Source organism: Cherax quadricarinatus, chromosome 60 (genome assembly GCF_038502225.1).
Source record: "Cherax quadricarinatus isolate ZL_2023a chromosome 60, ASM3850222v1, whole genome shotgun sequence".
In the NCBI taxonomy this organism is placed as follows: domain Eukaryota; kingdom Metazoa; phylum Arthropoda; class Malacostraca; order Decapoda; family Parastacidae; genus Cherax; species Cherax quadricarinatus.
The window spans coordinates 14,748,687-14,764,086 of NC_091351.1; the positions used below are offsets into that span (position 1 = coordinate 14,748,687).

The following is a 15,400-nucleotide window of genomic DNA, read 5'->3' on the forward strand; positions in this document are numbered from 1 at the left end:
TTCTGTTTGGAAGACTAGAGAAATCTACCGTCGCTTCTCATCTGCACTTAACGTTTCCAGGAAGAGAAAAAAAACAGTGCTTTTTTCTGGAGAAATACTTAGCTGAACGAGTTTGTCATAGTTCATTCGGTTTTGTATATTCTAGCTTGAATGATAGCCTTCAAGAAATCATTAAATTGCTTGTATTATTATTATTATTATAATCATGGGGAGCGCTAAACCCGTAGGATTATACAACGCATGTGGGGGGGATGGAAGGCATTCAGAGTCAATTCAGGGAACCGGAGCACATATCCAATTCCCTAGATCAAGAGCCCCTCGCCAGCATCAAGGAACCTGCTTGTAGAACTGGTTAAATTTGGATTATTGAACTCAAACAAAATTTATAAAATGTTCGCATAGCTAATAGAGGTAACATAAATATCATAATTATACCCTTTTTTTGTATTTTTTTTTTTAGTTTTGCCTTTAGTAAGACTGATTATATTATCACTAACCACAAAATTAAGTTAGAAATTGTTGAGAATACGTAGAAATATTGAACGGACTAAATATTTTCTCAAAAGAATATTCTTTCTGACTCACGAAATCGTAATGACACGATTGCAAACAAACTATACCACGGGTGGGGCTAGAACCCGCGATCAGAGAGTCACAAAACTCCAGTGGCTGACGCGTCAGTCTAGAGTTTTGTGACTCTCTGATCACGGGTTCTAACCCCACCCGTGGAATGGTTAAAATTCTTTCTCTCAGATCTGGTACTAAATGATTATGACAACGAATTGTTAAGTCTGAGATTAAACTTTTTTTGAAACATGATAAAAAAAACGTGATGGTTTTGATCAATTTCTGGCCACTTACAGTTATGACCAGGAACTGTAATTAAAAACAGTTATTGATTAACAGAGTTGTGGTTCATACGTTGGACTGCGGGCGGCTGGCACTAACATCTTGATCGCTCGGGCCAGTAACCAGGGATCACAGAGACGGTGACCTCCGGTAGTGTCTCCAGGATTAAAAGCTGTGATGCTGGAAGGCATCAATAATTAATTCCAAGTGGACAAAGGTTTACCACAAAGATAAGATGGTATATTAAACTAAGTAAGAGCAAAAAATATTATTATAATAACTAAAAGGAGGCAAAATAGATTTTCTAAATCAAACTTGATAAATTTAGAATGTCTCGCGATTTATTGTCAGACACAAACACAGGAAGAACTTATGAAAACGCCGTTGTTATTATCTTTTGCTGAGTTTAGTAAAATAAATCAATAAATAAAAACCTTTGGTAGTGATTCATTTATATACAGAAAAGTTAAATATACTTAAAATATCTCCAGTCCTTTTTTCTGGATAAATTTTCGGATTCTTACATAAATCGTTCACAAAATTTTATACAGAAATTCGATAGTTTACACTTAGAAATTGTGAAAATGTTTAGTCTTGATGTTGAGTTTTCTTGTAACTTCCCATTAACAATGTTTCACAATTTCTAGAAATAAGCCAGATGCTAATCAAGACAATTTTTTCACTCTGTCTTAAAAACCATTGGTCTTACAGAACTGTTTCATCGAATGTTTTTCTTCTTTCGATGGACAGAATGGCCAGTCCTGTCAGCTATATTATATATTTTGTAAATGAAATATCTTGAGAGTGTATTCCTTTCGGAAACACAATGGCATATATTATTTAGATATGTAGATGACATTTTGTACGGCACGGAATGAAAATCAGGGAAAATTTGGTAATTTCTGCAAATAATTCGATAATTTAGTACCAAGTATCAAGTTCAAATTGAAAGGAAGGAAAGTAGTTCATTGCCTTTCTGGGACATCCTTATTATTAAGAGAACTACGTCTCAGGAATTTAAGGTGAGCCTACTCGTTCACGGAATTATTTTCATTATTACACCAATCATGATACACAGTTTAAAAAAGCGAAACATCAGGTTTGTTCTTATATGGTTTAGGTATCTGTTCCCCGAGATACTTACCCAGACTGGCTCCTACAACAGGCTAAGAAAATGACAAATATTGTTTTAAAAAGGCAAACATCCTCGTCAAAAAAAATAGATCACTGGTTATTCCAATTAATCATTCTTTTTACCTTCAACATTAAATATTTGTCCTTAAATTTTCACATGATGTTCACCTACTCTAAATAGGTAATATGCTGGTTAGTATAAGCTGCTGATCATCATCTTAGTAAGACTCGCGTTAAACACTTGTCCTGTTTCCTGATGAACCTAACCTAACCTATTTATGTAAGTCAAAGTGAAAACAATATTCTACAATTATAATTTTATATAAATAGGGAAAAATACCGTATATATATATATATATATATATATATATATATATATATATATATATATATATATATATATATATATATATATATATATATATATATATATATATATATATATATATATTTATATATATATATATATGCACAACAACCACTGTGAAAGAATAATGAAATCCCAAGGGCTTTCATTAAAATATTCAAGACAGTAGACCACGATGAAGAATATGATTGCGTAGACGGACTTCGATAATACATTTGGTAGAGTTTTACTCAGGAAATTGATAACAAAAGCAGCAGCACGAAAGTATCTAACCAAAACAGGACTTAATAATGGGTTCAAGATGGACAAATTTAGTTTTAGAAGGAATATCTGGAAGTAGTAGTTTGGCTGTAGAGTTGTGGATGTGTTTAACAATAGGCCTACTACATGCAGTGTTCATTCTAATGTTCTAATTGCATTCCCCATAGTTTAGGGCTTCCCGTGAGTTTAATAATAATCCGCACATTGCAATCAAAATATTTTCTTACATTTTTTCTTTTCTTTTTTTCTGCAAGATAGTTTGATTTTAACATGACGATGCCAATGTTGGGGATTGGTGACTACGGTAGCTGGCAGACAGTAGCTGCTGTCACCTTCTATCTGCCGAACAGCACCTTCAACTGGGGCAGATCACACCAGCAAGGAGCCTCGGACCGTACAAGCCTCTACAGGCGTTTTGAGACTTTCCTCAGTGGGTGAGTCCACTTTGTGTATTTGTCATAATGCACAAATAACCCGCACATAAAAGAGAGAAGTTTACGACGACGTTTCGGTCCGACTTGGACCACTGACAAAGTCGTCGTAAGCTTCTCTCTTTTATGTGCGGGTTATTTGTGTATCGTTCCAGTCACGGTAATGTGCCTTTTTGTTATTTATTTTGTCATAATGTATTGTATTCATGGGGAAGCGCTAAACCCATAGAGGTCATGTAACTCGTGGGGAATGAGGCAATTAGTTGTGATCAAAGGAATAGGAGGACAGCTCCATTTCCTTGAATGTAGAACCCTTCACTAAAAAAAATTTATATACCATACGGATGCGCTAAACCCATAGGGGATCATACAGTGACCGGGGAACAAAGTTTGATTCGAGAAAGAGGAATTTCTATTCATAATTATCCGAGAGCAAGGAGAGCAGGTCCAGTTCCTTGAGTGAAAATATCTTCGATAGCCACAACGCATCCCGTCCTGCAGTAAAAAAGGTTATTTTGTTAAAAGCTTAGTAGACACAGGACATATACACCGTCAAGTGTTTTAGAGTTATATTTGAACTTTATTTTAGGTATTAAAGTATTATTGACTGAAGGTAAACAGGTTACCTGCAGGCTTGATAACACTTGTGTAGTCGATATTCACTCCCTATCGTACCTGCTCTTGAAACTATGTATGGCACCTGCCTCCACAACTTCACCGAGATCATTATTCACTTCTTAACTACTCAGACTGAAGAAATATGTATGCATGTATTGAAACCCCCATTAACCAACCAACCAAGCTTAAGTAAACGTTATTTTGTGCAGTTTGGGCTACGACGGGCACGCGTGCACGCTGAGGACGCTGTGTGAGATAGCAGAGTCACCGTTCGAACACAGTTTCTACGGAGAAGTTGTCAACCTCATCTTGTCGTAAGCATTCCTTTTATATTACTCTCACCCTCTGAAGGTGCCTTGATATAGGTGAGGGGCTCTTCATCCAAGGAATTAGAGTTGTCATATTCTTGAATCGAAATTGAATGCCTCCCATTCTCCAGGTTCTCTATGACCTTTACGGAATTAGATCTTCCCGCCACACGATGCCCACGTTGGACTGTGTTACTGCTAGTATGAACAATTTAATTGATCAGGCCATCAATCAAGACCAAAGGTAGACTCCAAGTACAGGTGTTATATCTTGTATTCTTGGGGAAGTCAAAGAATCTGGAGAATAGGACGCAATCACATTTGATCCGAAGGAGATGATACCTCCAGTTCCGTTGATCAAGAGCTCATTAAGGAACCTTCCCTCCTTGAGGAGGTACTGGTGGGGAATCATTAAACCCATGAAACACCTACTGTTGTAGGGGAGATGGTCAGGTTTCATCCAAGGAAGAGGGTTTACAATTCCCTACTTAAAGAGTCCTTCACGCTCGTCATAGCACAACCTATGTGCAATGAGAAGTAAGTTTTTTATAAGTAAACGTAGGGTACCTGAAAGCCCTGAGATCAAGAGCCCTTCACATATATATATATATATATATATATATATATATATATATATATATATATATATATATATATATATATATATATATATATATATATGCAAAACAACCACAGGAGGAGTAGAGTGATAGCTATCATTCTACTCCCCCTGTGGTTGTTTTGCATCCTGTATCACTTGGTTTGCGATATTTCCGTAATATATATATATACATTATATATATATATATATATATATATATATATATATATATATATATATATATATATATATATATATATATATATATATATATATATATATGTATGTATATATATATATATATATATATATATATATATATATATATATATATATATATATATATATATATATATATATATATAGTATGTATATATTCTTTTCTCTGAGGATGAGGGTCCCTCTAACAGTTCTATAGGTGGTACCTAAAATATTTATCTATAATTTAGGGATCAGATTTTTGAGGGAAAAAGTTTAATCCGTAGTGCATTATACAGCATATGAAAAATAGGTGGCCGTCAGGTTTGATGCTATGGGGAGTCGTAAAGAAGGTGGCTCCAATTCCTTGGATTCCTTGGAAGATATCACAACACAGATCCGAACCTTTGCCTAGAAAAAATGAACTCTCTGGCATTTGAAGTCTGCTCAAGGCACATTCCATTAAGAAAAAGAATGAGAAGATATAAACTAGAAAGAGAGAGATGCTCCCTATGCAGGCAAAACCGAAGAATCACATAGCTGCTGAAAGGGGCCAATATATCTGAAATACGAAGGGAGGCACTGGTCAAAGAAATAGCAAATATCGAACTTAAGCTTAAGGAATCTTATAGGAAGCCAGAATCTCAGGAAGGACTTAACCATCAATGAAATTGAAAGAGACCCAAAATATTTCTTCTCTTATGCCAAATATAAGGAAAAAAAAACATCCAGTTTTGGGCTCCTGCTCAAACGATATGGGACCTACACAGATGACAGCAAAGAAATGAGTGAGATACCAAAGTCCCAGTATGACTCGGTGTTCAGTGAGCCATTAACCAGACTAAGGGTCGACAATCTAAATGGATTTTTTTATGATCAAGACCCAAAATCTGGTCATTTAATAAATCTCTGATATTTTCCTAACACCACAAGACTTCAAAAAGGCAATTAACGACATGTCCATGCACTCTGCCCCGGGCCCGAACTCATGGAATTCCGTGTTCATCAAGAGCTGCATGAAGCCCCTGTCACATGCCTTGAGCATTCTATTGAGAGGGAGCATGGACACAGGCGTCATCTCACACTCACTTAAAACAACACACATAGCACCACTCTACAAAGGTGGCAGTAAAGTAATTGCAAAGAACTACAGACCGATAGCACTATCCTATATAAAAATCTTTGAAAGGGTTCTAAGAAGCAAGATCGCCAACCACCTAGATACCCATCAACTCAGGGCAACACCGGTTTAGAGCAGGTCCCTCCTGCCTGTCTCAGCTACTGGATCATCTTTTTTTTTATATTTTATTTAAAACATTACACAATACAAAGAGTTATAAAGTATTATAAAATAGCCATGTTGCGGCTACATGCAAAAAGCTACAGTACATCCCTAACACATATAACAATACATCAACTTTGTGACAATAACATCTGTTAAAACAACTCACAACATGTGACATGAGACTGCTATGTCCATAAGAAGACTCGTGTTCACAACACAATTGACACTTAACCCCGCTAACTCACACACACACACACACATGAAACTTTAACTACATTTCCACCACTGAAAATTATAGGATTAATTCAGGAGTTCCTTGACTCATCACACCCCTCGAGGTGAGAGTATTTTCATCATCGAAGTACATGGTCACTACACACATACTACCTTAAAATAATTAAAACACAATGTAATGCTTCCTTTCCATATACACCTGTACACTACTACCAATGCAATGGTATGATCATGTACTACTTATATAGTGCATACTTCATTAATTTACCCCCCTAAGTATTTGCTGCACCAACATGGCGACATGTACTTAACCTAACCTTGACTAAATAAGCCAAAATAGACATTACATACACATTGGTGGAACAAACTCACCAAGACACAGATACATCAATGAACAAATATGACCATAAGGGACGCCTGACCCAGCAATACACAGTATCCACTCATCCAGGTGGATTTACAAACACGTATTTAATGTTTCCTTGACCAATCCAACTTGAAGAATCACGACTCCCTAAAAACCACATACATGCATAACGAATCTCCTTTAAACTCAACCCACACAACATAACTGTAATCCTGCTGTGAAACAGGTTATCACAGCAGAATAGAATCCACCAGACTGAATCAGAAGTAATAAAATACTTCCCATTATAGAAGTTCCTAGACCCACTAGTCTGCGGTCACATCTTTATATATATAATACGCCTGTAACTGCACGTGAGGGCCAGTACAACCACATTGGCCAATCAACATATCATACTCATTCGTCTTAAGACACAGCTCCTACGCCTCACTCTACACAGTGTTAGAGGCAAAGAACCCCCCCCACTCATATCTTATCCACTATTCACACTATTTCTTGAAGTCACGAGGCCAATATGAATGGTGTGCACAATCATACAGTCCTTGAATATGAAACTGGGCGTCACACTACTTTACCCAATCACACTGCAAGGCTGAACCCACCATGCTTCCTGATACACAGGACTACATACACACTACCCACCCACACCGACATATCACTACAAGCATGCTCAAACAGCTACAACGTTCACCCATCCTTACGCATCCTACATTCCACAGGTGAGTGCACCTACGTTTCATACATGGTGCCTACTCCCTCATCATGCAAACACCAGTCGTGCAACTTTGCATTCCATCCCATAAAAACCCCAAGGAGGCGACCCTGTTTCTACCCCTGACTTCCCCTCCCACAGCATCACTTCCATTCATACCCTCCCCCTCCCTCTTACAAAACCAATACAGCTCCTAACGTAAGTTCCATGTATCCCTTTGAAAAATCCTTCTCGTACCTCCCATAAATTTTCTTGTTACGACATATTGTTTTATGGAAAGCTGCCGCTAAACCCCACCTCACGAACCTTTTTCCTCGCATATATATATAATCAACCATAGTGTACCCCACATCCCTAAGAACACTCTCATCCCAACCCCCCACGTCCAGACTTAACGCTCTCAGCACAGAAATTCCCTTACCCCAATCCTATGTATCACCCTACTTTACCACCCCTTGACACTCTGCATATCCTCAGAAAAATATACTACACGAAACGCCGACTCCTCTCCACCACATAGCTCACGCTTCCCCCCCCCCCCTTCAACCACTCGTCTATCCCTTAGAACCGCACCCGACGGCAAAATGCAGTGCAAAACTATACATTACGTCATGTGCACGTAGTTGTAACCTCATCCTACTTAACCTATTTCATATACTTGTCCATGTATATATTAGGAAAATACCCTCTACAAGCGCCACAAACCTCCCCACTAACAATCAACACATCCCACCTATTTTGACCTTCCGCGGATCTCAAGCCCACGCCATAACCCTCAAAACGGTTTCACACTCATGCAACTCCACTTCTGTATACATTCGTTTCAATCTATCATGGATCCTAACCAGACCCCCCACCCACACCTTCCCTCATCACCTCCCTCTTGATGAAGACACATTTGACCCTCCGCTTTAAGTCCAGCAATCCCAACCTCCCCTTGACGCACAGGTAACATTACCACGTCCCTTTTAAGCTAATCACAGCCGGAACCCCACAAGCATTTAAAAATCCTTCTAAGTATGTCCGCTATCACCGTCCCTGTTAATGGGAACACGGCTGCCACGTGCCATACCTTACAATACAATAAGACATTAATAACAATGGCACGCTGCACAAGGGTCAAATGATAAGGCCTCAATGTTCCCAAGCATCCCTTAATCCTATCCACCAACCTAACCGAGTTTTCCACACGTGCCACAGCCAGATCGTCTGCATAGATAAGACCACAAATTTTTAACAAATTCACCTGCATCCTCACGACTGCACTACCCCACTCAACCCTCCCTGCCCAAGCTCCTAACCCATAATCATGGACCTTTCTGAATTCACTCTCATACCAGTTGCACCTGTGAGCATTTGTACTACCCTATCTAAGGTCTCCATTGACATCCCCTCCCTAACCAGAACAGTAGCATCATCTACATACCCAATTAATACTGGCCAAACTCTCCCAACACCACTCCCTTCTCCCCCCTATTGCACATATGCTGCTCCACCATTCTATAAAAGGGGTCCTGTATGCATGCAAACAATAGCTGTGACATAGGACATCCCTGTCGAAGTCCCCTACCCATTACAATCTTCCCACCCAATCTTCCATTAATCTGTACCCTCGCCTTTGCACTGTGATACAACGCATCTACCCACCCCACTATTTCTTCCCCAAATCCCCGTTTCCTGAGGATGGCTCTCAATGCTTCTTGTTCCACTCTGTCATATGCTCCCTGCCAGTCTAATGCCACCAAACCCCCCTCTTTTGCTTCCACAAAATCCCTTAGTAGCCCATGCCCCTCCACCATAGACCTCCCTGGCAACCCAAACTGAGTTTTCAATACTACCCGCCCCACTACGCACTTCAACATATTCCTCAAAATCTTTGCAAACAACTTATAATCCACGCATAACAATGAGATTGTCCGGTAGTCCTTAAGCATATGCTGCCCCTTACCCTTCGGTACCAAGACTTCGACAGCTGTTGCCTGCTTCTCTCCCAACTCTCCCTTCTCCTTCAATAAATTTAATAACCTAACCAAAAAACCCCTCATTAGCTTCCAATGCTGTTGATAAAACTCTGCCGGGAGTCCATCGACTCCCGGCGCTTTGCCCTTTCGCATTTCACTTAAAGCCTTCCATATTTCCCCCTCAATTATTTCCCCTCCCAATGCTTCTCTATCACTGTTTCCCAACTGACATATCATACTCCCACACACCTGTTCTAATACCCCAGCTCCTACCCTATCCCTGTGCCAATACTTTTCATACCACTTATCAGCAAAACACCCCCATTCCCTCTGTAGCTTGTAAGACATGACCCACCCTATACCCACCCACCAACTCATGAACCTCCAACCATGGAATAGCCCTCTGTCATTGCCTGTTGCAATACAACCTCTCACCCTTCCACCTCCGTATCTCACGCAGCTTCATCCTTGATTGCCCTTAATGATAATGTCATCCATAGGATAAGTACCCACCACCGCCCCTTCACATAAAAACCCCTTAACCTGTCCTCCAAATAGTTAGCAAGCCCATATTTCAAAGAACTGATTCGTTTCCCTTCTCTCACGTAATATTGCCTAATCTGTTCTTTAACCACGCCATCCCACCACTTCACCACATCCTCCATCCCATTTACCTCCTCACTTAACCCCTCCCACAGTGTTGTAAATCCTTCCAACCCCTCCTCATCACCCAACACACTCGTATTTAGCTTCCAGTATCCCCTAGAGATACCTGCTAGTGACTCCCACCCCACCTCTGCCACTACCGCTCGTTGATCCGAATAAGCTACTTCTATTGCTAGGAAAAACTTTAACGAGACCCCTTGAGATATATACAACCTATCTAACCTAGCCGCATAACCCCTCCTTACGAAAGTGTGCTCTACCTCCCGCGCCCCCCTCCAACCGCATCCCTCAACTGGATATCCCTCAAGAGGTCTCGTAAGGCCACCGACACGTGCCCCACCCCTTTTGGTTCCATGTCCGCCCTCCTAATAACACAGTTCCAGTCCCCACCAATGATGGCCACTGTAGGAAGACCACGTAAGAAGAAAACTAGGTCATCACATACAAATTCCTGCTTCACTTTCACATCGTTTTCTGCTGGTGCATACACACTTACCAAGGTTACCCTCTGCCCCATCCACCACCTGTCCACATGCCACACCCTTCCCCCTCCCCCATCACTTCATATCAACATAAACAGGCTCGCCTCCCTGATCAATAAGCTCACACCTCCTTTCAGAAGTGCAGATGGCAGAGTCATTACCTGAAACCCTGCCACCTCCAGCACTCTCCCCTCCTTGAAATTACGTTCCTGCAGAAACACTACATCCACTCTACATTTACACAGAAACATTCGAAACCATTCCTGCTTTACACTATCACACAGTCCATTCACATTCACAGTCATACACCTAAGGCCTCTTTATAGTTTCCAACCCTTCCTCCTCTCCTCATTCATCCCAGTGCCTCCTGCCCCAAATGGCCCACCACAGGGCTTCACACCATCCACCTTCCCCCCCTTTCTTTTGATGCAGGACATCGTCTTGTCTGACGCCGTTGCTCTCTTCCTCGTGATGCCCTCCACCGCCATGTTGTCTTCCGAGGAGCCGTCACAATGAACCTCAACCTCCACCGTTTTACGTTCCACAGAACACGGCGACACCTCTCTGTTCCTGCTGATCCCCTCCTCCTTCCCTATGCATGTCCCGGCACTCTTCTCCACTTGCAACTCGAAGGCTTTCCCCTACACGGATACTTCATCTTCCCCAGGCAGAGTAAAAGTTCTCAAGACCCCCTCTAGCTCATCCTCCAGTGCCATCACCTCCTCCTGCACACGCACATCTGCACTCGTCGCCGTCATAGTGGCTATTCCTAGCTCGACACAGCTTACGTCACGCAGTCACCAGGAGGGTATCCTCCACCGCATCACTCCACAGGCGCCCACTCCCTTGTTTGCTTGTGGGGCTCTCAATGACGGCTTCCACAGGTGACTGGTGCTTCACCAATCTGTGCCATCCCCCTCCTCTGTTTCAAACACGTCGCCGCCATATGATCGTACGCCCCACACAACCTGCACGTATGTCTTTGCCCAGCATAAGACCCAAGAATCTGCGTCCTGAACTCCTCCATCACGACGTAAGATGGGATGGGATGTCTCAGAGTCATTTTGAGGGAGAAGGTTCCCTCCAGAAGGCCCATGTACGCACCTGCCGCCCACTTGCCTTGGGTTGCCAGATGCACAGTACCATATGCCTCGAACACACTCCTGATGTCAGCCTCATCCGCCTCAAAGGGTACATTGCGCAACTTTACCCGCGTATAGTGTCGAGGTACGTCTATCAGACGCACCCTCACAGCAGGAGTTGCATCCAGACTCACATCCTAGAATCTAGTCACCAAAGCCTCATACACAGCCATCGAATTCAGTTTAACGAAGATTCTGAAGGCCCCATTCAGGGCTACACCATATACCTCGTCGTCCTGTATTCCATACATCTCTCTGATGATGGTCGGTAGTAACACTTGCGCCGTTGAGGGGGAAATCGCCCCACGAAGCAGCTCATTGCCGATGGTATTCACTCTACGCCTTACACTCAGCGCCATGTTGTTGCTATGGAGCTCGCCTGAGAACAGCGGAGGGGTGCAGAGCACAACCGCTTGTTCTCTCTGGGCTGGAATACTGCTGTACACTGTCTCCATCAAGGCAGGCGAAATTGCTGACCAGGATAGTGTACAAAGAACTTTCACGGCACACATAAGTGCGATAAAGCATTTAAATTACTGGGAACAGTTGAAATCCCATAATTTGTATTCCCTGGAATGTAGGCGAGAAAAATACATTATAATATACACTTGGAAAAATCTACAGGGATTAGTACCAAACTTGCATACGAAAATCACTCCCTACGAAAGCAAAAGACTTGGCAGGAGATGCAACATCACCCCATTGAAAAGCAAGAGTGCCACATGTACACTAAGAGACAACACAATAAGTATCCGGGACCCAAGACTGTTCAGCTGCCTCTCAGCATACATAAGGAGAATTACCACTAGACCCCTGACTGTCTTGAAAATGAAGCTGGAAAAGCACATAAAGTCAGTACCTGACCAGCAGGGCTGTGGTTCTTACGTCGGTTTACGTGTGGCCAGCAGTAACAGCCTGGTTGATCAGACCCTGATACACCACGAGGCCAGGTCTCATACCGAGCCGCGGGGGCGTTGATCCCCGAAACCCTCTCCAGGTAAGTCCTTTAAAAGCATCAAAGCGGCAGTTTAGACAGTAGGATTAACCTGTGCAGGTAGACTGCGGCATTATGACCCTATGTGCATCAGACAGGCGTCAAACCTAACACTTGCTTCACAAGATGCACTTAACCAGCGTGGGTTTCAACACTGCCTTGTTTACAATATTTTTGGTGTTTATATTCATGAGAAAGGGCTGAACCATATAGCGAGATAATCATGTTTGATTCAAGGAAGGGGAGGATTGCCCTCTTTCCTTGGAACAAGAGCCCTTTTCGAGCATCAAGGCAGTCTTAGAGGGAAATTATTCGTAGAGTTCTTAAGCCCTGTGTATTATTCAGTGCAGTCCTGTCTGGAGTGAGTATATCTATGCACTTTTCTTTTGTACTCAGAGCGTCGAAGAGTCCAGACGAGGAGTCTGTGTACGAGGAGTACATGAGAGCAGAGTACTACGGCAAGACTCACGGAGACTGTGATCGTCTTTACAGTGACTGTCCACACTCCGTCCTCGACAAGGTTTCACAAGCCTTCACCTTTTGAGTATCACGGAGAAACGCAAAACCCTTATGAGGCATAGAGCGTTAACAAAGCAAAAAAAAAAAAAAAGATTAGTAGAAGTTAAAATAACCAGGTTTGATCGAAGGAGTTGCTCAAATTTCTTGATTAGTTTGTCACTAACATGAAGGAATCGCATTTTAAAGGTCTGGTCGGCCAGATCTTTATGTTTCAAGTGATGAAACTATCAATTAAACTTCATCCACAAGACTAAAGTACATCAAGATCCTGGAAACGAGGTTCCTTCATTCTGGGTGAGGAAGGAGCTCTTGAGGGGAGCTGGGTGTCAGAAGCTCTTGAGGGGAGCTGGGTGTCAGAAGCTCTTGAGGGAAGCTGGGTGTCAGAAGCTCTTGAGGGGAGCTGGGTGTCAGAAGCTCTTGAGGGGAGCTGGGTGTCAGAAGCTCTTGAGGGGAGCTGGGTGTCAGAAGCTCTTGAGGGGAGCTGGGTGTCAGAAGCTCTTGAGGGAAGCTGGGTGTCAGAAGCTCTTGAGGGAAGCTGGGTGTCAGAAGCTCTTGAGGGGAGCTGGGTGTCAGAAGCTCTTGAGGGGAGCTGGGTGTCAGAAGCTCTTGAGGGAAGCTGGGTGTCAGAAGCTCTTGAGGGGAGCTGGGTGCCAGAAGCTCTTGAGGGAAGCTGGGTGTCAGAAGCTCTTGAGGGGAGCTGGGTGTCAGAAGCTCTTGAGGGGAGCTGGGTGTCAGAAGCTCTTGAGGGGAGCTGGGTGCCAGAAGCTCTTGAGGGGAGCTGGGAGATTAGCAGTATGCATGATAGCTACCAGAAGTGCGTATAATTGCTAGGAAAATATTACATCTTATAAGCATACATGTATCACACTGTCCCAAAACATCCTGTGTATCCAACAAAGGATTTAGTTACTGTATATATTAGCCCCTCAAAGGAAGATTCCTTGACGTTGCTGAGGGGCTCTTGATCTAGGGAATTGGATCTGTGCTCTAGTTCCTTGAACTGAGCCTGAATACCTTCAATTCCCCCCTTCCCCTACAGGCGCTGCATAATCCCTATGGATTTAGCGCTCCCCATGATTATAATAACATACAGTAGCAGCAGCACAATGGTGTCATTGAAAATAGGGAAGAGGGAGCACATGCCCTTAGAGATGACCTTTGGAAAGGGAAGTTAGAACATACTCTGAGCATTGTTACTTACCGAGGTGGGAAATGACATTTAACGGAGACCCTTGTGGGTTTAGCGCTTAGTTTTGACAAATACATTTAATGGAGAGCGCGATAAACTCATAGGGTGTATATAGGGAATAAAGGAATAACAGACAATCAGGTTCGAATCACTGAATATCCAGGTTCATTGCCCTCGATCAGGAGTCCCCCACCAGCGTCAAGGAACCTATCTCAAGGGAAGGAAATGTAAAGGAAATGACTCAATAGAAAATGGGAGGCAAACCAAAGGAAACTAGTCTAATGGTGGAGATTAAAATGACTTAAAATTATTATTTTTATAATCAAGGGGGAAAGCTAAACCTGTAGGATTATGCAGTGCCTGTGGGGAGGATGTGGTAGGTATTCAGGCTTAATTCAGGGAACTGGAGCACAGATCCAATTCCGTTGATCAAAAGCCCCTCAAAATGACTTAAAAAGGACTATGAAAATAAGCTTCACTAAAGTCAGAAATTATTCTATAGGTTGCATTATTATTATAATCATAACTAAATGCTAAACCCATAAGGGTCATACAACACTGCAGGGCAGGGTGTGCTAATGGTCGTTCTTCAACTCTATATATCCTTGGTTAGGCCTCATTTAGACAATGCTGCTCAGTTCTGGTCACCGTATTACAGAATGGATATAAATGCTCTGGAAAACGTAAAGAGGAGGATGACAAAGTTGATCCCATGTATCAGAAATCTTCCCTATGAGGATAGACTGAGGACCCTGAATCTGCACTCTCTAGAAAGGCGAAGAACTAGGGGGGATATGATTGAGGTGTATAAATGGAAAGCAGGAATAAATAAAGGGGATGTAAATGGCGTGCCGATAATATCTAGCCAAGACAGGACTCGCAGCAATGGTTTCAAGTTGGAAAAATTAAGATTCAGGAAGGATATAGGAAAGCACTGGTTTGGTAATTGTGGATGAGTGGAACAAACTCCCGAGTACTCTCATAGAAGCTAAAACGTTGTGTAATTTTAAAGTAACTTAAATACATGAGTGGGTGTGAGTTGGACCTGACTAACTTGTGCTACTAGGTCAGATGCCCTGCTC

The 15,400-nt window shown here is 42.2% G+C and overlaps 1 protein-coding gene across 1 annotated transcript in view; it reads left to right on the forward strand.

Annotated features, from left to right (window-relative positions):
• Window positions 1–13,230, forward strand: part of LOC128694391 (uncharacterized) — a 45,936-nt gene extending 32,706 nt beyond the window's left edge. The window contains exons 5-7 of the mRNA XM_070098036.1: window positions 2,870–3,045; window positions 3,870–3,974; window positions 13,007–13,230. Coding sequence (XP_069954137.1) covers window positions 2,870–3,045; window positions 3,870–3,974; window positions 13,007–13,154 — 429 coding nt within the window. The 3' untranslated portion in view covers window positions 13,155–13,230. The remainder of the gene's footprint in view (window positions 1–2,869; window positions 3,046–3,869; window positions 3,975–13,006) is intronic.
• Window positions 13,231–15,400: the final 2,170 nt, after the last annotated feature.